The sequence below is a fragment of the Notothenia coriiceps genome, unplaced genomic scaffold, assembly GCF_000735185.1.
Source record: "Notothenia coriiceps isolate Sejong01 unplaced genomic scaffold, NC01 NC01_scaffold00009245, whole genome shotgun sequence".
NCBI lineage: Eukaryota > Metazoa > Chordata > Actinopteri > Perciformes > Nototheniidae > Notothenia > Notothenia coriiceps.
The window spans coordinates 518,109-539,789 of NW_011341946.1; the positions used below are offsets into that span (position 1 = coordinate 518,109).

Genomic DNA, 21,681 nt, shown 5'->3' on the forward strand with positions numbered 1-21,681 from the left:
GACAAAAATGGAAGGATGGATTAACAGTAATCATTTCAATGTGACACAGACACATTGGATAAACCTTCAGCAGCGTTTTTCTCGTTTTAATGCCATGGAACATAACTTTTGATCAGAAAAACGGCAAAGGTAAGACATTTGCCGTTTTGGCTCATTAAAGCTACGCTGTGTGTGGAATCTCAGCTTTAAAGTATTTCTACCGTGAGTTCTGTGCTAAGTGCATTAGCATTTTTTCGCTCAAGGCTAATTCAGAGGCTCTGCGTTAGACTGTTTGGGTAAAAATGGTTCATATCGTCAGGTTGCTGAGTTTCTTCCCGTTAAGTGGGTATGACACATTCATAGTTTGTTAAATGTTAAGAAGCCCTGAGACGCTGTTTCTTGCAAGATGTTGCAGGAGCCCCCGCCACCGGGTTAACAGGTTAAAGGTCACTTATTATGCCAAATCCACTTTTTCATGTATTTTATACATAAACATGTGTCCCCTCTGTGTAAAGAGATTCTGAAAGTTTCAGGAAAAAATATTTGCTCACTTTTTGTCCATTTATATAAAAACCTGTCTGAAAATGAGCTGATCAGATTTTGGCCACTTTATGATCATCATAAGTTTTTTTTTGGCTTGTATAACCATTAGCCAATAACCAACCAAGGTAACCCCCCCACCTTATCACCTCCTGAATCTCCTCCTAGAGCACCATTGTGTTCTTTTTAACCACATATCTCTCAGAGGGGCGTGGGGAGTGGCTCCTTATTTTCTTCTAAAGACCCAGAATCAGCACTTTTGAAACAGGGCGGAAACAGAGGGGTTCACGGGATGCTACAAATTCATGATCTGTTTGGTATTTTGACTCAAACACTTCAGAGACATGTTTTGTATATATCTGAGACCTATAATATATTGATGAAATACAGTATAATAGGGGACCTTTAACATAAAGTAAGTTGGACTGTTTTATGGCCTTCAAGTGAAATGGGCTTTAGCTTTGGAGTGTTAAAACTGGTGGACCTTGACTCGCATGCAGGTGGATCTGAGCAGCCATGCTACTACTTCTGTTAGGAACTTTAACACAATTATCCAAGTGCTTTGAAAACTTCAGTAATCCTAAAAGTACTAAAATGTTTCAAAATTCTCAGTATTTTTGCATAGAATAAATCCGAGAGGCATTAATGAGAGGTCTGACAGTACAGTTATATTTTATATGGAGGAGGCTGATAGCGATAAACTATGTGTGGAAAAGTACGTGGAAAGAACTTTTATAAAATACAGAGTAAATGTAGCAGATCTGCACCTGGGACATATGAGCTGAACAAGCACTACCCCGCACAGTCATCACTTAGATAAACTGCAGTTGAATGAAGGAAATGTATGCTTTGCTGATGGCAAAAGTTTGCTTTCCACACCCGTTGGTCTATTTGTCATCTAGGTCTATTTCAGAGCGAGGGGATTTCTATTTCCTCTCACCTCTAAGCAATTCTCTGGATGCGTTTGCACTTTTCAAGGTAGGTTTGCAACAGCATATGTACATCTCAAAATATGGCAGGCAGTTACTGGTGTTTCTCATTTCCCAAACTTTATGATACACTGTGCTATCCTACCGAAACATTTGCTCCTAAAGCAATGCTGAGGTGTTCAAGGCTTCAGCTACAAATCACACATAGAGGCCAATCATTTTCTTGGCTTACACAATGCATAGAGACAGTCTTCAGTTAATTGGCATGTCTAACTTTTTTATTTTATCATCACTTCAGTCCAGCATCTATAAATTGCCTTTAAGATTGGATATATAAGAAGGTAGATGTATATATATGTACCTCTCCTGCTTTATTTATGTTGGGAAGGAATACGGTAAATTGTCTGTTAAGTGTCAAGGAGCAGTTTTGGCAGGAAACCCAATCTGTCTCCCTCTTAAGAAAGCCAAAGCACATGGCGCCTATCCTCTTGTTCCTCTCAATAAAGTCCTTTGGAGGATTAGCTTGGCTGGTTATAGAGTGTACCTCCTCACAAACAAAATGACACAAAAATATATTTAAAATCTTCAATATTTTTATCAAATAATACAATGTTGTATTGTTTAGCATTGGTTCTTTCCCATAATACTACAAGGAGATTTCTTAAGTGGGTAAAGGCAAATAATAGAACATTCTGGTAAGTTGATAAAAGAGCACTTTACTGTAATGCACCCTATGAAATCATGGAAAGACAGCTCTGCCATATTACGTTATTACATTATTAAATATCTAAGACAATACACAGTATAATCTCATATCATAATACCATAATAATAAATATATGCTGCCCAGCATCAGCCTTAATATTAATGCATAAACTCACGTTGACTGACACAGAATGAGTGGCACAGAGGGGGCAGCAGTAGCCTCTATCTTTACACTATGGCTCTGGCAGGGATGACTATGTCTTGCTGTCACTGTGAGTAATTATCCTAGCCTTTCCTGAATGTGCCTTGGGTACATATGATGGAGAAGTTATGTCACCAAGCTGCTTGAATCTATTACCAGAGAGAGAGAGAGAGAGCTTTGCGAAGGAAAAAGCTCCTAAGAGATACTGAGCGCAGGATGATGAGAACAGCTGCGAACGTACAAGGTTGGAATTCATAATGCAGGCCTCTGGTGCGTGTTAATGTTTGAGACGAGGCAGCTATGCTTCCTCAGCAGGGCAAACGTTGAGCAATTTAAATGAAAGGTGAACAGCAATTACGCGGCGCATCGCCCGAGCTATCACTCCCCCGGAGCGTTGTCAAAAGTGACTTAGAAACAGGGAGAGGAGCTGCTGAGAGGAAAGTCAATGCTTCCAGACAGGAGATGAGAGAGAACATCGTTGTATGAGAGAGAGCCCTGATCAGGGAGATAAAAGCATTTGAGTATAGCCGGGTATCTCTGTGTGGGCATCAGCCAATAATGACAGCTGCTCAAGCAACATAGATAGCAAGACTGAGTATAGATTTAAAGGAAGTTTGCATTTCTTACTTGAGCGTGTGCTTATCTGCAAATTTGGCCATGCTTAATGTAGGTCGAGCATCTGCAAGCCTGGTGCCACAGGAAGTCAAATCAATGTTTGTTGTTTAGAAGAGGAGGATGTTTACCACACATACCACATAATGTGTTTATGCACCATTTCAATAACCCAATTTTGTAACTGATTTGATGTATTTTCCACCTGTGAGTGTTTTAGCTATAAATGCCCTTAAGCTGCAAATTATAAATTGCCGTATTGATTATTGAATGTGGATCCTATGAGACGAAGATAATTGCTGCTTCTTAATAATCCTCAGAGCAGGTTATGCTAAAGCAGCTCTTGTGCATCCCTTGGTACAGACAGAAATAGCATCAAAACCTTTTTTCAAAGGCGGCAGCGGTGTTGCTCAGAACATCTGATTTCGTGTGAACAGCAGATGTCTTGGGAGTCTTACAAAACAAAGATGGTGTTACTGCAGCAGTGTGCAGACTGTGAGGTGAACCTGATTTTTATTATTCAGTGTTGCTTAATAATATCACTTGTTGTGAGGAGCCTAAAGAGGCAACATCTAGAGCTGGCAGATGCTCACTCTGGAGGGTTTTAAACAGTGTTACCCTAAATAACTGCAACCAGCAGATGTGTTTCACCTGATGCTGAGCATAACTCTCAAAAACTGAGGTAAACAGGGTGACACTAATCTGAACTGCGTCCCTATCCCATCCGGGGGATCTGCTCAGAAATGCAGCTTAAAATGTCCGAATGTTGTCTTGCGACGGCAACTGCGGCTTTGGCAGATATATTTTTGGAAAGGCTTGCAAAAGGTTACAGTTACTAATGTCTTATTCATTTATTTTACAGAAAAAGTCAAAATAGCATAGCCTTAGCGAAATCTATAAAAATGTATCTACAGTATTTAGGTTAGAAAAACATACATTGATGTTATTTTGCTTGTACTAACAGAATAGAGGGTGCTCTCCTTTAATGGCAACTAAAACGAATTTTTTTACAAATCTGGTCATAAAGCAACTATTTCTCAGCAGGAATGTAATCCAATAAGATTGTAAGACATTGTGTTGGGAACAAAATATCACTGTGGAATTTATAATAAAACATATAATGCAAGAGCTCCACAAACCATCTCCAAGAGGGACACCTCAACATCTGAATATAGACAAAGTACATTTGTTGAACAACAGACTTGAGCGTCTCACCTGTAGTTTACAGGCCACCGTACCATCCACATGCGGTGATAAGAGAGCGAGGTGACGGAGAAGCAGGTGACCAATGTGAGGGTGTAGAAGGTGGAGACAAACACCTTGCACAGACCCTCGTTCCACTCGTAGTTTGAGTGCTGGCGTCGCAGCGTGATGACACAGTACATGGTGATGGGGATGGCCATGTTGAGGATGTGCGTCCCGGCCAGCGTGCAGATGAGGAACTCCAGCGGCTTCCACTTTTTCTGCTTGGCACTGACGCTAAGGATGCTCCACGTGTTGGCCAAGATGGACAATCCCGAGCATACCAGCCATGCCAGCGTGTTGGCGTTAATGACGTCATCCTTCATGGTGGTGACCTCATCCACCATGTTGGAGCGAGGCAGGGCGGAGCCTGGGGGCCCTCAAGGAACTGTTGGCAAGAGCAGGTAGAAGGAGGAGGTGGTGATGGGCAGGAGGGGTGCAGGCCGTCGGGCAGGGGAGGCATCCTATCTGGGTGGGCGTGCACTCTCCATGGGATGACCACAGCAGGGAGAGGGCGAGGTAGTGGTGCGACGCAGAGGGATGTAAGAGGGGGGGATCAAACAGCCGGGCCAGTTCCCTTAAACGCCTGAGGCTGCAGAGGAAAAGAGAGATCACACATCGATCAGAGACAGAACATATCAGGAAAATATCGTCAGTCCATTAAAAAATGATCCATTACCCCAGTAAACTAATAGAGTGGCGAAGTCCCAGCCCCTTCCGGTGGACCGCCATGGGACCTTATTTCGGAAAAGTTATGTATTGAAGTCAATGGAGAGAGAAAGATTATCTTTCGATCCCGTTTGAATTGTGCCACGAATTAAACTTATGATGGTTGTCAATTTAAAAGATCATTTTGCCAGTAAAAATAAATAAAATGTGTCGTAAAACTGTGAAGTCACACATTTTTGTGTGTGAAACGGTCAATGAACTACATCTCTGGTCTTGCACAACAACACACGTCACCAAGATGGCCGTCACTACTGTCTTGTCTTACTGCTAAACAAGGGATTAACTACCCTCACTATCACCACAATGAAACACGTCCAGAAGAATGTCATGCAAAGCTGCCTGCCTGCCTTCCTTTGATTCTCTCTGAACTGCCTGATCTTTTTAATGTTTAATGTCAACCATTTGTGCAGATAGCGTGAAGTAGAAAAGATCGCCGATGCTAATGTAGCGTTAGCGTTTCTCCCCCGGGCTTAAATGGTGTATTATAGAATGATCACACTGGTGACAGTACTCTTCAAAGGGTTCACGAAATATGACTACTACTCTTACTGTTTAACATTTTGGGTTACTTCATGTTAAGGCTAATAAAAATGACAAGGCTAAGGCTGTAATGCTAACTAACGTGCTTGCTACTAGTTAGGTAGCTAACTTGATCCAGCCACTCCTGGTCCTTTCATCAGACGGGAAGCGAAAGAACGAGCAAGACCCATTGCTGGTATGATAACAACCTGGTACTAAGCACACAGGCATCTTGTTAAAGTTATCGTATCTTAGCTATCTCTTATTTGGTGGAGGAAAATAATTGTGACATCAGTTATTATGACATCACTTACGCGACTCTGGGATTTGTAGTCTTTCTAGTTGCGGATTTTTCATAGTCTTATATTTCAACAGTTTTACGAAAAACTGTGACTTTTTTGACATGAAAATGAATTTTTAAGATTGACAAACATCATATGTGTAATTCGTGGCACAATTCAAACGGGATCGAAAGATACGTTTTCTCTCTCCATTGACTTCAATACATAATTTTTCCGAAATAAGATCCCATGGACCGGAAGTAGATGGGTGTGACTTCGCCACTCTATAAGTAATTAGCACAATTATTTGAAACTAAAGTGGTAATAAACTTGTCCACCCTCAGGGTGGACAAGTTTATTACCACTTTAGTTTCAAATAATTGTGCTAATTACTTATAGAGTGGCGAAGTCACACCCATCTACTTCCGGTCCATGGGATCTNCTCCGCTCTCTGACCGCGGGTATAGTAGAGTTGCGTTGAGTAGAGCGGTTGTGTTTTAGTGAGCTGGTATTTTTCGGTAGTTTTCCATTGTATTTGACCATTTGTAATCATGGTGCAGTATTGTGTTTGTGCAGGTTGTGATGTGACGTTAGCTAACATTCTGTAGCTAACGCCGGTCACTCACCAAGATAGCTGCCCAGTTCTCCACTGGTTCTCCTCACACCACAGCTCAATTTCTCTCCGATGGCCGTTATTTCTTCTAATCTTTGGCTGCTCCTGGTCTCTTGGACGCCTAGCAGGCTCATAATTCTAAGGTTGTGGTCCGTCATATGCATTCGAATATTCATGTTCAACTTCTTCTGTGTCTTCTGTGTCGAAACTAGCATGTTTATTAATACGTTACACCGGCCGCTCTCCCCCTTGTTTCCCCCATGTTACGTCACAAGCGGGAGGTCACGTGCCGAGGCTTTTTTTTTGCGGAAGTGAAAATGTCTTACAAAAACGACGCCAGATGTCACAGTAGTGTATATTTCTGTATTTTATTTTTAAAATCTATTGTATTCATCATTTTCCTACACATTTATTCACAGGTGTCTTTAACCTGGAAGTTGCTCTTTAAAGCCTATTCATGTATCTTTACTTCTAATTACACAAGTCAAATCAAGCAATCTGATTGGTTCTTAGTCGTGATATAATGAGCGTATATCACGGATAGAACTGTAGTTACTTTTCACAAGTCATGTATCCCTCCGCGTCTGAGAAAAGCTACAACCGTTACATTACGTTCGTTACGAAACTAACTAACTATCAAATCTTAAGATTGAAACATTTAAGGTTAACTTCGACCTCCGGGGTGGCCTTACTATGGAGGAGTGGATTGAGCAGTGCCTATCTCCAGAAAAAAACGACGACATGCAGAGCTATGTGAAGAGCAGGTAGACCAACTGGAAAAGTACCCCCAATGAAAAGCTTTCTGATGCGGGTATTGAAACAAAGCGGAGAAATTATGACCGTTAGTGGCCACAGGTGCGAAAGCTCTCTCCAGAGCTACTGGAAGCCGAATCTCGGGGACCGGAGAAAGTGGAGCAATTTTCTCGCCACGCCAAGCAACAGCCTAGTACAACCTCAACCTATACAAGTAACCTCGTAAGCCATGCTACTGATGCTGGACCGGTTTTCAGTGGGTGCACAATAAATGGCAACATACTGTACAAATGAATGTAAATAAATAGCCAAATAATGGATCAACGCTCTCTGTCTAATATGTTCGCTAGCTGTTAGTGTTGTCGCATAGCAACTACCTCGCACTATTTTGTGCAGAAGTCAACGGAGGGACTATTTTATTTTGAACATCATTATTTACTAATAAAAACTATTTAAATTAGAGTGTGTATTCTTCTGTCATATTGCCACACTTGGTAACCGTTTTATAAAAGCAATAGCTCACTTCAGGCCGTGGTATATGGTCATTATATCACAGTTTATCATATCATATATCACAACCCCCTTAACCTGTCTTGAGCTATTGCTTAAATATAAAGGGCCAAGACAATGTTAGGATTTGTGTTGTTTTGTTTCCAGTTTTTACAGTGTAATTGAATAACAGGGTAAAAAAATTTTTTCAACCCAAAATCTGAGTGATTTTACTGAGTGGGTAGAAATAAATATCCCATTGACACTTCACTGATCTTATCCAGGGTTTTGCAGAATATTGTACATTATGATCAACATTGTTATCTTGTGATATGGCGAGTTAATGTGTTATCAGTTTATTAGTTGATTAGTATATCTCGGAAGTTTTTTGTGTCAGGTTCCAGCTTTATTGCTTTTTCCATCTAACATTTCCTTGACACGCAAAATTAAATAGTAAAGCCTAAAATAACATTTTCTACATCTAATTTGAAATGTAAGCTAGTGTTGCACTTTGGGTTGCAGAGTTAACCCACATTGTAGGCATGATAAACTGTGATGTTGTCTCAGTGATGAGCTGCCTTTTGACTCCTTTTTTCTTGCAAGGTTTGGGCTGGTTCGATGCTGCTTGAGGACACTGGCTGGCTTAATAGAATTTCTGAATGATGAACAATTTCACCAAGCATAGACGTGCGTAAACAGAACTAAACAGAACATTTAAGATGCTATAGGATTGTGCTCATGCTCTGCATCAACATTGGCATTAATATGCTCACAGACATCAGGAAGTCATCTGTGAATTCTCAGGAGAGTCTGTCATCACAGTGACACATAAAGCACGTCAACACATTTTATGTTTGAATATGAAAACAATGAATAATTACATAATCTGAAGTAGATCATTAATATGTAAAGGCTGGAGCAAGACCTTTGAAAAGACAAAAGGCATTGGAAAAAGGTTGACATCCCCTGAAAGAAAACCCCGCATATATTGTTTGTCTGAAATCTCCATGGTACCTCCAGCTATTCCCAGAGGTAGAACAACTGCAGCTGCTTGCAAATGTCCCAGAATAACCTTGTTAGACCTTTTATTGCAATTGCTTGTATTAATTGAAAGCTGCCATTGTCCCTCTTGAGCCTCATGAGTCCCCCAAGCAGAAGTGCTTAGAGTACATTTTATGCTGCTCTGTTCCTACATTGGAAAAATACAAGCACAGCCGGATAGATGGAAAGGGGAATTCTTATTTCACCAGAACAGAACATATACAGAACATGCAATAACAGAAAAGGGTAAGGGTGCCACAGTAAAGCACATAACCTCTGTGGGGAAGTGGGTTGGGGTAATCGACAGAGAAAACTCAGGTGATGTAACACTAGCAGCAGCTGTCTGTGATTCAGAGGTTGAGAGAGATGTGAGAACTGGAAATTGTGTTTTTTGAAATAACAACAAAGGCTGTAGACCGCTAGAGAAAGGCCTTGAAATGAAACTCTGACTTCCTGACAGTCGCATATATTTTTTTACTGCATACACATTTTCTGTTGTACGGTAATTCTCACTGTGAATAAACTTAATTTCTCATAAATGAACAATACTGATCCTTCACTGTATTCTATAGTTCTTCTTTGACTGGGCTAGCATACCTGCATCTATCTTTGTTGCTTCTAATAACAAAGCAGATTAGATAGAGTTTCCGTACACAGTGAACACACTGACTGCAGCCCGGTCCATCCCAACAACCCGGGGATTCCTCGATCAAAGCTATGAATCATTCTTTTTATATCCCAACCTGGTTTGAGGTTTTTTTTTGTAATGGTTTGTGAGGGTGTGATAATGCTTTTTAACACAGTGTGTTTTCTTTGATTTCCTCCATAGTGAAATGTGGCTGTTATCATCTTTTTATAGCCGCTGTGCCGCGAACGCAGAGGCCTGAGCTAATGTATTTTCAGGGTTTTCTGACTGTTAATTCGTCTGTATGTACTATTCTCAGATAGAGCTTTGAGGGAAGTTCTTATCATTTGGCACAAACTTCCACTTAGACTCAAATATGTTGTTGCTCTAAGGTCAAGGTCACTGTGACTTATAAACACACATTTGGCAAGAATTCATACATTTATCTTGACAATTTCCCACGAAATTGTAAAAGGATAAAATGATGTGATGACATGTTGGACAGATAAAGATGTCAAATGCAACTTGATTGGTGGGCGGAGGTATACAAGCACTTTGTGGTAATTAGTCGCAAATCAATTTTTGCGTTTGTTTGGTTTGATGCATGGCACGATCACATTTAGAGAACTTATAGAGATTTAGTTGGTTAGTTGGTAATCTGTTTTGGCAGTAGAAACACCCCAACAGAAACACCTTTTAACCTAAGCTAAGTGAGGTGTTTTTGAGTTGTTATTGGAAGTAAAAATATACTGTTGTTCTCAGTTAAGTTATTCTCTGCTTTCTTGACACTGCTATTGGTCGGATGTATGATGTAGCAAAATGATTTATTTGGAATCAATGTGCAGCTTTTATCTTGACCCAACAGAATATGTCATGATGTGATTGAGTATCATCCTGATTTTTATGGTAACACATAGCACAGTATAAAGAGTAACGATGCTGCTTCATAACATCCAGCTGATGTTTGGATTGCCATTGTGGGCAAGAGTGAGAGAGGAGGGGTGAGATCAGTGTAATTGGGAGCAGGGTGATGATGTGTTTTTTTTCCTTTCCAGTGTCCCCTCTCAGGGGTCTTGCCAGCAGCACATCAGTGTTTGGACAAGCCAACAGACAGGAAATAGATGTGACAACACACTCCAGCTGTGACAAGCACTTTTCACACCACAACGGGGGAACCATCATCCTCTTCTGAACATAGCTGGCTGTAGCCTTAAAAAAAGCTATTTTGTGTGTGTTCTTCTGATTGCACAAGATTCAGTTATTTTATGTCATTTCCGTATAGGGGTGTAACAAGTTGACAGTAGGACCTAACGATATAGTGACAAACAACAATTCATTTATTATTAAACTGATGTCACTTACTCACTTTTTTATTGACAACTGGATTCATAAATGTTTAACTCTTTTTTGCAGGACAATCCTACAGGATTGCATTGTATTGTTTCTGGGTTTTTTGTAGCACTTTGCCATAGCTTCACTTTTGTGTCAGTAGAATTACTCATCATTTAGTGGCATCACATGCATTGGTTTCGAACATGCCCATTCAGCAAAAGATGACTGTTCTGTCTGAATCAAATGAAATAAACAACATGCACTCACTATAAACAGAAATAGTTTTAGTAGCAGTGATATTTAAACTATGATTAATATAACCCTATAGAGTGGCGAAGTCATGCCCATCTACTTCTGGTCCATGGGACCTTATTTCTGAAAAATTATGTATTGAAGTCAATGGAGAGAGAAAACGTATCTTTCGATCCCGTTTGAATTGTGCCACGAATTACACATATGATGTTTGTAAATCTTAAAAAATCATTTCCATGTCAAAAAAGTCACAGTTTGTTGTAAAACTGTTGAAATATAAGACTATAAAAAATACACAACTAGAAAGACTACAAATCCCAGAGTCGCGTAAGTGATGTCACAATTGTTTTCCTCCGCTAAATATAAGAGATAGCTAAGATAAGATAACTTTAACAAGATGCCTGTGTGCTTAGTAGGCTACCAGGTTGTTATCATACAGTACCAGCGTCTTGCTCGTTCTTTCGCTTCCAGTCTGACCAGGAGTGGCTGGATCAAGTTAGCTAGCAGCAAGCACGTTAGTTAGCATTACAGCCTTACGGCTCCTACACACGGCGGCGTGCGTTGTCGCTTGCCGGCGGGGGGGGCTGAAACTCGACCAACAACCAATCACATGAATCTCCCGCCCCAGACACACAAGCACGCGGTTTGATTGGCTAGAGCTTGTACTGGCATATGATTCGATTGGCTGACGACTCCGTCGAGGCGGCAAAAGTAGAACATTGCTCTACTTTTGCAGTGACACCGCGAGAGAAGCTACGCTTTGCTTCCACAATGCAGTTCGGCGAATCGTGACGTCACCCCATTCAAAGTGAATGTGCAGAAGCGTTGAAGCGGCAACGCACGCCGCCGTGTGTAGGCTCCGTTCGCCTTGTCATTTTTATTAGCCTTAACATGAAGTAGCATTAAGTAACCCAAAATGTTAAACAGTAAGAATAGTAGTCATATTTCGTGAACCCTTTGAAGAGTACTGTCACCGGTGTGATCATTCTATAATACACAATTTAAGCCCAGGGGAGAATTGCTAACGCTAACGCTAGCATTGGCGATCTCCGATCTTTTCTACTNCAACGCAACTCTACTATACCCGCGGTCAGAGAGCGGAGATGTGTCCCCTTTGTGATGTAATTTGACGCATGACCTTAAAAAAAAGCCGTTTTTTAGAGCAGAGCTCAAAATTGCTCCTTTCCCTCTGAATTCCTGCCCTTATGCCTCGTAAAACATATCAAATCCTACATTCTTCTATTTTTTTTAAATTGTAATTTTCAAGCAAGTTTAAGCATAAATGTAGAAAAAAAACAACCTGCAAGATGCTCTTTAAGAAAGTATAAATTGCTGTAATGGTAACAACGTTTTAGTGGCATTAGAGTGGGTAGAGTGGTTATAGCAGTGGCTTTATTTAACACGTGACTGACGGGCTTCCTCACCAAGTTAGTGGAACAACAGCTCTATCACCCACAATCCCCTGAGCCTTGGAGCCAAATCTGTCCTCTCCACAGGGGAAATCTGCACTGACAATTACGCACAGACTTTCTCTTTCTAACATTGAGATGTTGAATGTGACTCGAGTGGCACATATTCATATAGGTGTTGATACTAGGAAGATTAGGAAACAGTAATGCGTCATGGAAGCTTTAACATGCATTTTAATGATCACTCTTGTCATGTAGCCTACTACATGATCTGTTTACATCCAGATGTGCACAATTGCTTTATAGCAAAGGCAAAGTAAGTTATACACATTTTGACCTGAACATTTGGTATTGATCAGCTTTGGAATAACATATTCCACTTCTGAGACTTATGCCATCAAACAATGATTGTGTCTTTATCTATAATAACTAGCTTTTTCTTACGAGCTTAAGAAATTAGCTCCAAAAAATAGAAATGATGCCTTTAGTTGTAAATGGTTCCCTTCCAACATCTATTTGAGCTAAATATGAACAACTTGCCTCAGCTAGCTGTATGTAGGGTCGGAATGGCCATTGGGAATACCGGGAGTTTTCCCGGTGGGCCGTTACCGGAGTGGGCCGGTCGGGCAATTCACTAGCACTAGCACCCCCCGTTGACAAATGACTAGCGGTACCGATATGATAAAAGGGGTTATCAATGTGTCTTTACTTTTGCGTTGACCCTACGCAGAGTAGGGTATTTTATGTTTGTTTCAAAACAGATTACTCAGCATTGCTTCTCTTATTTCTAGCACAGCATAAGGCATTCACTACCATAATGTATCTGTCGATGTAAACATAAAAGTCCGACGACCTGTTTGTACAGAAGCATTTAGAGAAATACCATTAGCATTATACCATTAGGGTTGATGAAAACTGCTGTGTAGGGGAACTGTGCTTTTTTTCTCATGGGGAAAAACTGATTACTTATTAGCTAGCCTACATTTTGAACTGCTGTAAAAAGGGGAATGGACACTTCTTTACTTTTTCATCCCAAACTATAATCTGCTGAGATACAGTACAGGGAGGAAGAGTGATTGGACATGATTTGGCAGGCAGAAAGATGTCTATCTGTTGCAACAAAAGGCATAATGAAAGTAAATGAGATCAGACCAATAATAACATGGAAACCTGTTCTAAGGAAGCGTTTGGTGTGGTACAGAGTGAAGCTGGAGTACATGTGAAATGCTGACCCACATCTCTCAGCTTTAAATTGGCAGGAGTTGGAGTGATCATTGTTTATAAGCTTCCTGCTGACAGGTGTGATGCATGGGGTCTTATTGCCCCCCCAGCCACTCCTCCCTGGAGCTGTCGGAGAGGAAAACACTCGATCCTGGGAGGCAGCACAGCTTTCCCAAGGACAATTCCTCAGTGTTTGATATAACATCTGATGCGTACACATGACAGGTGCTTTACTTTGAACGTCAAGTCAGCAGGTGAGGCTTTTTTGCAGCAGCAGCACCTCGCTTCACATTTACAGTTACAAACACTCAAGCTAGAGAGCAGCCCAAGTACAGCCCTCTACATATTTGAGGGTTCAGTGTCTGATGCAGAGAATGTCAGGGTCAATCGTCCATCCCCTTGTCCCACTTTAAAGCAATTACAAAAAATAAAAAAAAAGGTACTACACTTCTCTCTGGTTAATTATAAATGATGGTTCTTCTGTATAATCAAGCTTTTTTATTTTTCGGCTGTAATAACTTTCTTTGGTTTAGTAATGTTGTCTGATCTGTCATTTTATTGACTTTTTATGTTTCTAAAATCATTAAGTCTGTTCTCAAAAGTGAAATCAAAAAGGTGAATTTCTAATCACAAGCCCACATCTATATTTTTCCTGTGCAGAAATACTATCATTATAAGAACATTTAGCATGACCAAAATTCAAAGTTTTCAGAATATTTCCACTTACCGGTACATAATACAGGCCTACACCTTTACAATAAATGTAAGAACATTGCAAGTTAAGGTCTAATTGTAGTTGACTCTTTATATGTGTATGGTGATTTTAAGATAACAGATGAGAGTGGTGGGTGTGCTCAGGTGTTACAGCCCTGAACAATATCCAGTTGTATTTGTTGCTTGATGGTCCCAGGTCAGTTCTATTGAATAGAGCTAAATGGAAAACAAGTGGGCCACATTGAAATGTCAGTTGGGATACTTCAGACATCACCTGTTTTCCACATTTTACAGTTTAACGACGTGATTAGGCGAAGACCTGCAGGCATTTGCTGCAGTTAGAATGGTGTGGCTGAGGTTTACTAAGTGCCAGCTTGGCCTAATGTCGCACCAGAAACCAGGACAGCTACAAACTTGTGAACATGATCAATTATCATTAACAAAATCATCTCAATGTTATAAATGGCATTAAACCTAATTATTGGGTTGTAAAGATGTTTACTAATTATCCTGGAGAAATGCTATTAACAATTATTCTGACCTCTGTGCACCTCAGATGTTTGATGTCAAAATATAAAACGTTTTCTTTGCATTTCTTCTTTGTGTGGATCAAATCTTTCTGCTTTTAAGAGGTTATGAAAAATGTTCAGAGACAAAGCCTCCTAGTATGAAAACAGCCGTTAAGGACACAGAAATGATCACAACAATTGAGATTGTCAGAATACGATCATTCGATTTATGACACATATATATTCCAACAATTACACAGGACAAAATTGATATTTCTACTTAGTATCATTTTATCTGAGGAGTTCAATAACTAATAAATGATATATACAATTGTTTATACTATGGTTATGTATATAACACCTTGCACACACTTTATCCCTAAGGATATATTGTTGTTGTAGCCAGTTTAGGAATGATGCATGGTGTCGTCCACAAAGTGCAAGCGTAGAGCTCTCGTTCACCGCATGAGGGATGACAACGGCCCTCAGAAGCCAAAACACCATCAATCTTACTCATCCTCAGTGAGTGCTCATTATGTAGTTATCAATGAGAGTCCAGGAGAGGTTCCTCCTTGCATGAAAAATGACCAGCAGGACTGGCTTGAACACAAACACAGAAAAGACTCGTAAAATAAAATGAATTTGACTAAGTTAAAAAAGTATTTCATCCACGTCAGCTTGTCGTTCCCACTGGTTATCGGCTGAGTGTCATTTCCAGTGCCTTTCTACTCTATGACCTCATTACTTTACTATCTGTCTACATATTTAATTATGTCTGGTTTCATTCAATATGCCATACCAAAGCCTTAAACTAGCCAAGGCTTAATTAAAGTCTATCAAGATTCCTGTTTCCACTGTGGGTCTCCTCTCAGTGTTCACGCTGGGCTCTGTACCCAAAGGAGGAAGCAGTACGGCTGGGAGGTATATCCATATTATATTGATAACGTGATATGATGCTTAATATATTTTTTTCTTAGATTTTGAATATTGTAATATTGCAAAGGTGTCTTCTTCTAAATGGAAAGGCTGCATTACAGCGAAGTAGCTGATTTCTGAATATACTTAACAAACTTTATCAGCTCGCAGCTCAACTTTTTAGAAAAAGCATGACCTTCCTAGTCAAAATCCATTAAACCAGGACTGTGGTCACATTGAAGACAGCCAGAGGGCTTATTGTGTCACCGGTCTCTGACATGTCCTTATCGTCCCTTCAGAAGATCGGCCACTGGTGAACCACCATCACATGAGGCGCTCTGCTCCACTGCACTGGCACCAGTCTGAATCTCTTCATGTGTAACATAGCAACTGCATCAGTCTTGAAGAAAACATTCAGCAGACAACAAACTTTGGATCACACTAACTGCATGTTTATGAAGTAAATATAAAAATGTAAAATATTAAGAACTGTGGATTAGTGACTGCTTTGTCATTGTACTGGTCTACTATCAGTCCTTGTGTGTCATTTCTCATATTAAGTCAATTTTACTCACTTCCAAAAGGGGACATGAAAGAATACTGGCACAATGTCCCTACATTTTCCAAAATACTCTGCTCCTTTTTAGTAAAGACATCATCATTAGAAAACTGAGCCTTATACACCAGGACAACAAACAAGAAGCAAACACATTCATCTTCTATAGTTTGTTTACTGAAGGAAGTACTTCAGAGTTCAGTCTGTACGTTTCTCATTGCCAAAATAATGTTCGACATCTACGCCATGTACATTGCAATATAACAACAGTTTATCTACAATTAGGAATATTGAACTGCCCAAATAGAGACTGAACCAGCCTCATCGATAGAAGAAACTGTGTCCGTCTCAGGCAGGAACATAAAAGCTCCTTTAATCCATTTTCCCTGAGCCTTCTGTTCACATCAGCATTCTGCCCCAGTCTATTGGGCTATCAGAGGGCCAAAGTGCAGTCGCTGGTATAGTTCCTACTATGAATGAAACATTGCCTTGAAAGCCCAGTTTATCCGAGTTGGATGGCTCTGAATTTTGATGAAAGATGACAATGTGCATTTGATAAAGTGTATAATAATCTTCCTGTGGTTAGTAACTTTGCTCAGTGGCTGTCATTGTAAAGTATCTACTTACTGTACAGCATGTGACACCAGACATCAAATATGCAAAAGAATTAATACTCAAAGGCTGAAACAACAACAATATGTTGTGAGCAAATGCCCATTCCGTTTAATCCCAGCATCTCACTAATGCACAGCAGGGAGGCGGAGAGGTTAGCCGCCTGCTCTCTCCCAACAGAGTCAAAGAAACACGACCAGCTACTACAACAGTGCTTATCAGACCTTGACCTCAAGAGAGGTAAGCTAAGACCATTTCTCTATTGGATCTATATCCTCCTGCTGGACATTATACATCAAACTGGCAAATTATTGAATTATTGGCCCCTCTCTCTGATCAATGTTGCCAACGGGTCCCTTTTTAGATTTACAACGTGTCGTACTTAATAGTCTCCCTATCAAAAGACTGACAAACATTAGTCCTTTTTTTTTGTTCTAATTTATTCTTTAATCAAATATATGCCCATTATTTCTACAATGTAAAGGTGGGGAAGGCATCCATCAGTCATTAATGAATCAGGTTTAGGAGAGAGTTTCTAATGAGGCTGCAAACACTGATTGAAGTAGATCTCAGTGAAACAGGATTCAAAACATTTCAAATAGCATTAGATTAATAAGCACTAATTAAAACTCCATCAAATAATATCAATAGCATTATGCTCCTAGGTACTTCTGCCAAACTGAAGGAGCCATAAATAGGGAATCTAAAACTTGAGCTCTAATTGGATTTTGCAGTGCAGGGACATTGGTTCTGTTGTGCTCTTTCATCAACACATCCTCAATGGGTATTTTCTTCCACAGTTGTTTAGTGATACACCCAAAGAGGCCCTATAATGTTGTTTGGGGGTTTTCCCCTTCCTGTAGTGTGTTATATAGGTTTATGTATGTAAAATGGTCTGTAAAGGCTAACATCCAATCAGAGAAGGCTGTGCTTTTCAGACAGAGGGCGAAACCAGGTGCTGCAGCACAGGTAGTATGATAACAAATAAAGACTTTTCTGACCATTAAAGCATGTAAACATGTCACAGAAGGGACAAAAAATTGTTATTTGAACCTGAAAATTAGCATAATAGGGCCCTTTAAACTCTGTTCAGTCATTAGAAAACATATAATTCCTTCACCTGACTTTCCAGTAGCACAAAGCTGTGGTAAATATAAGATTACCAGGCGTAATGGTGCAATCGGTGTCAATTGTTCCGAAGGATTTACTAATGGGTTAAAAGGTATTTAAAGGTCAGAATCCAACATGGTGCTTGATGTTACTGAGGCGCATCGTAAGCACTTTTTCTTTGCCGAGAGCATGGCTTGTCATGGAGTAAGTAGTTGAATTTTCCATCACAAATGTAACCCTAGAGGCTCTCTTCCTGTTTAGGCTACCTCCAGCTATGACTGTAGCTGGACCACTGGGCACCATATGGCAGGAGCTCTGGACTTTGTACTGGAAACAGGCATCACATTTAAGGGGCCTTGAAGAGTCCATATTATATTTTCGAAATACTTATGGTCTTTAATGCTACATTGACATATCACTCTGAACAAGGGGATGCACTTTGTTGTGTTTTGTGTCAAATAAAAGTAAAACAGTGTGAACACGGGCTAACGCGGTCACAAAATGACAGAGCCAAACGTGTGACAAACAAAATGTCACACATGCCCCGTGAAACACTGAGATGTCTGTTGTGAGGCTTTGTGGTGTAGCAGCTACTGTCACATGTGGTCTACAGCACTTTCTCTGAGCAGTGCATGTGATCATTGGCTTGCACGGCCACTTTGTGCCCTGCCACTGCATGTGATCCACTCTCTCCTCTGCTTCTGCCCTGACCTCTCCACGGGAACGTATTTAAATATTAGTTCAACTGCCTGCTCATTCTCTGCCTTTTGTCATCATGGCACTAAATTAAGTTGCAAGATTAAAGCAGGACTTCTCTTAAAGCTAAATATAAGTTATCTTGCTGTACTTGTGTCAGTAGTTGTCTGAAGATTAGTAAAACTCAAGAGGCAATTATGTTGTATTTCTTTGCCACAAATACATTTAGATGATATGCATGGTGAAAGCAATTTATTTAAAAATGTAACACGTGTCAATATGTGGCTACACTCACCATTGTTGTATCTAAATAATCTCTCGTGACAAACAAATACCCTTCTTTTCTTTTGAGCAGCTTCATTTTAAGGTTTAATATCAGCAAATCACACAGATTTGAATATTGCAAATTATCTTTTGAGGAAAAAAAGCTAAAAGGAAACCCCAAGAAAGCCTAGAATTGTATTGATAAAAACAAGAGGTGTAAAGCTTTGCTAAGATGTTTGCTCAACACATTGCAGAAATTCCTTTCATAAGTTTGCATGTCCCTCTTTTGTGTGTTTTGCAGGATGATATGTGAAAACTGCATATAGTCTAGACTAATTTGTTCCAATTACTAGTGCATTTTCGCTTGAATTACTCTACATAAGCCTGGCCATTTCTAGTAATCAACACCACACAGGTTTAATGAAAAGGAGGCTTCTCACTCACTCAGTGTAACCTTATGTTTGCAATTCGATCAGGTCACTCACTCATTCACATTGGTCGTGCATGCAATTTGAGTACAAAGATACTCTCTCGAAATAGGTCAGATATGCATGTAAGGTCCACAGGAATGTAACATTTAATTCAATTTGATTATTTTACTTTTCTCTGTCATCAGTTGAGCTGCTTGTGCTGCAGGACACCACCTGTTCGGGTGAAGCCGTTTTCCTACACCCAAGTCAAAATGAGCTAATCAGTGGCTGATTAGAAACAGCTGTGCGAGTCTCCTCTTACCTTTCACGAGATGTTTCACGAGATGTTTCAGGCTCCTATCGGGCTCATTGTTCCGGGAATGAAAACACAGTGGCATCGGTTCAGGTCCGCTGAAGTGTCTTCCTGTCGTTTACCTCCCCAAACTGCTCAGCGTCAGGAGTGTCGGCAGGTTACTTAAAGAAATGACCAGCGAAAATGAAGGATGAGCCCTGAAACACCACAGCTGTACTCCTCTTGTATCTTTTTGCCCTCTTTGTCTCAATGGAGAGGGGGGGGGGAAATACTAATTATGGACACAAAATGTCAGCTTCTTCAACCACGAAGCGGGTAATCTTGCGAAACCACGAGAGCTAAAAGAGCCGGTATTTTCTTTTAGATAAAAGGCGAATTTATTGTTCCATTTTCCGATGCTGGCGAGGCGTGCGACGGATGAGGAATGATTGCTGCGCGCTCCCGACAGCACAGGCTCGTGCGCGGGTCAGACGCTCAGTAGCCGTGGGAGTAAACCGCAATAAGAAATAATTCATGGAAAAGGGGTCGGCGTTTTGACAGAGCGAGAACTGCTCCTGCATGTTGCTTATTTACTTTGAATTAAAAAACACTCTTGAATCCATGAACATGGAATATTGGTCTTTAAAGGTCTCATATGAAACAGAATGCAGCCTATATCATTAACATAAAAAAATAAGATGACAACAGTATTGCAGCTAGTTTTAATCTAATTTGCATAAGCATCCATTTACTCTGTCCAAATGTTTTAAATGACCTCTTCATTGAACCTCCAATATCAATGAATGCAGTTTTTCCCTCGTGTTATTCATGCTCCTTTTTAAATAGGCCCTTTTCATTGACATTATACGACTTGTTATGTAAGAATCCTTCCCTGGATGACTCTGTAAGAGCAGCTTTCCTCCCTCGGGGCCTAGATTGTACCCAGTGAGAAAACTAATAAGCCCTACACGAGAGAAGACACAAAGAGGTCCCTGGTGACTTGGTTTCTGCCACTATTATAAGGATTATTTTCATTGTTATGTATCTTGCGAATGGTTCATCTGAGGAGCTCGCTCTCCCTGCTTCTCATTCAATAAAACAGATATATATTTCTGCAATATAGCCAGTATGTACAGTATCTGTGAGCCTTTAAAGGAGAGATCCTCCAGAAACTCAGATAGGCTGGGGAATTTCCCCTCAGTTTTATATCTGATCCAATCAATATTTAAATCTGTACACTGCAGCCTTAAGGTTTACAATTGTGTCATTATTAAAATCACATAATGGGGACGCAACAGAAACAACGCACTGACTGAATACACGTTTACCTGTTAGCATGGACAGAAAGAATCAACTGATTTTAAAGACATTGAAAACAAAATATACACGTTTCTTGTGTTATCAAATGTTGTAATATCTTCCCTTAAAGGCTTCCAGTATGCAGTTTTGTGTGCATTAGATATTTTAAGCAAACAGTTTGGGGCGTTCAACTTTTATTTCACTTGAAAACAATTGGTGGTTTATATTGGGATAATTGCGATAAAACTGGAGATTTTTAATTTGGTTGTCTGAGCACTTGTGTTATTTGCATTGTTGGACCTTATTGCAATGACCATCATTGTGTCTGTTTTCTGTAAGGTAAGTGGAAATAGCTGCAATGTAAACAGGTCCCAGGTAATAAAAAGACTGCATTTTTGACTACAAACATTAAACTGCAACCTTTGCACCCCAACAGTCAAGTTGTGATGTTATGGTGCAGATCTCTCACTGATTGTGCTTGAACAAAGCTTCCTCAGAGGGTCAATGTGTGGAGAAACTCATAAAACCCAGCTCATTTTGCAGCTGTAAAAATGAATAAACAGATGATACGTCTGTGTTAATGATTTGAGGTGCAAAAGGTAATGCTTGCTTCCATTTTTTTTTAGTATTTCTTAAAACATGTAAAGGTGCAGAAGCTGAGGACGCCAAGATTATTATAAAAGTCATGATGAGAGAACTGCAGTTGAAAGTGGGTGCATGTGTGAGAGAAACAGAACAAAGGATGGCATATTCACATTTTTAAAGCAACGTTTTGAGCGAATGGCACAATTGAATCGACACATAATGTCCAAACCGATGAGTTAGTGAACT

At 40.1% G+C, this 21,681-nt stretch overlaps 2 protein-coding genes across 2 annotated transcripts in view; both read right to left on the reverse strand.

Moving 5' to 3' along the window:
* Positions 1–20,019, reverse strand: part of gpr153 (G protein-coupled receptor 153) — a 34,628-nt gene extending 14,609 nt beyond the window's left edge. The window contains exons 1-2 of the mRNA XM_010770807.1: positions 19,582–20,019; positions 4,183–4,801 (exon numbers count right to left, since the gene is read on the reverse strand). Of these exons, the coding sequence (XP_010769109.1) occupies positions 4,183–4,556 (374 nt within the window). The 5' untranslated portion in view covers positions 4,557–4,801; positions 19,582–20,019. The remainder of the gene's footprint in view (positions 1–4,182; positions 4,802–19,581) is intronic.
* LOC104945183 (solute carrier family 2, facilitated glucose transporter member 1) overlaps positions 1–21,681 on the reverse strand; it is a 653,665-nt gene that overhangs the window by 296,921 nt on the left and 335,063 nt on the right. The gene's annotated exons all lie outside the window — the stretch shown is intronic.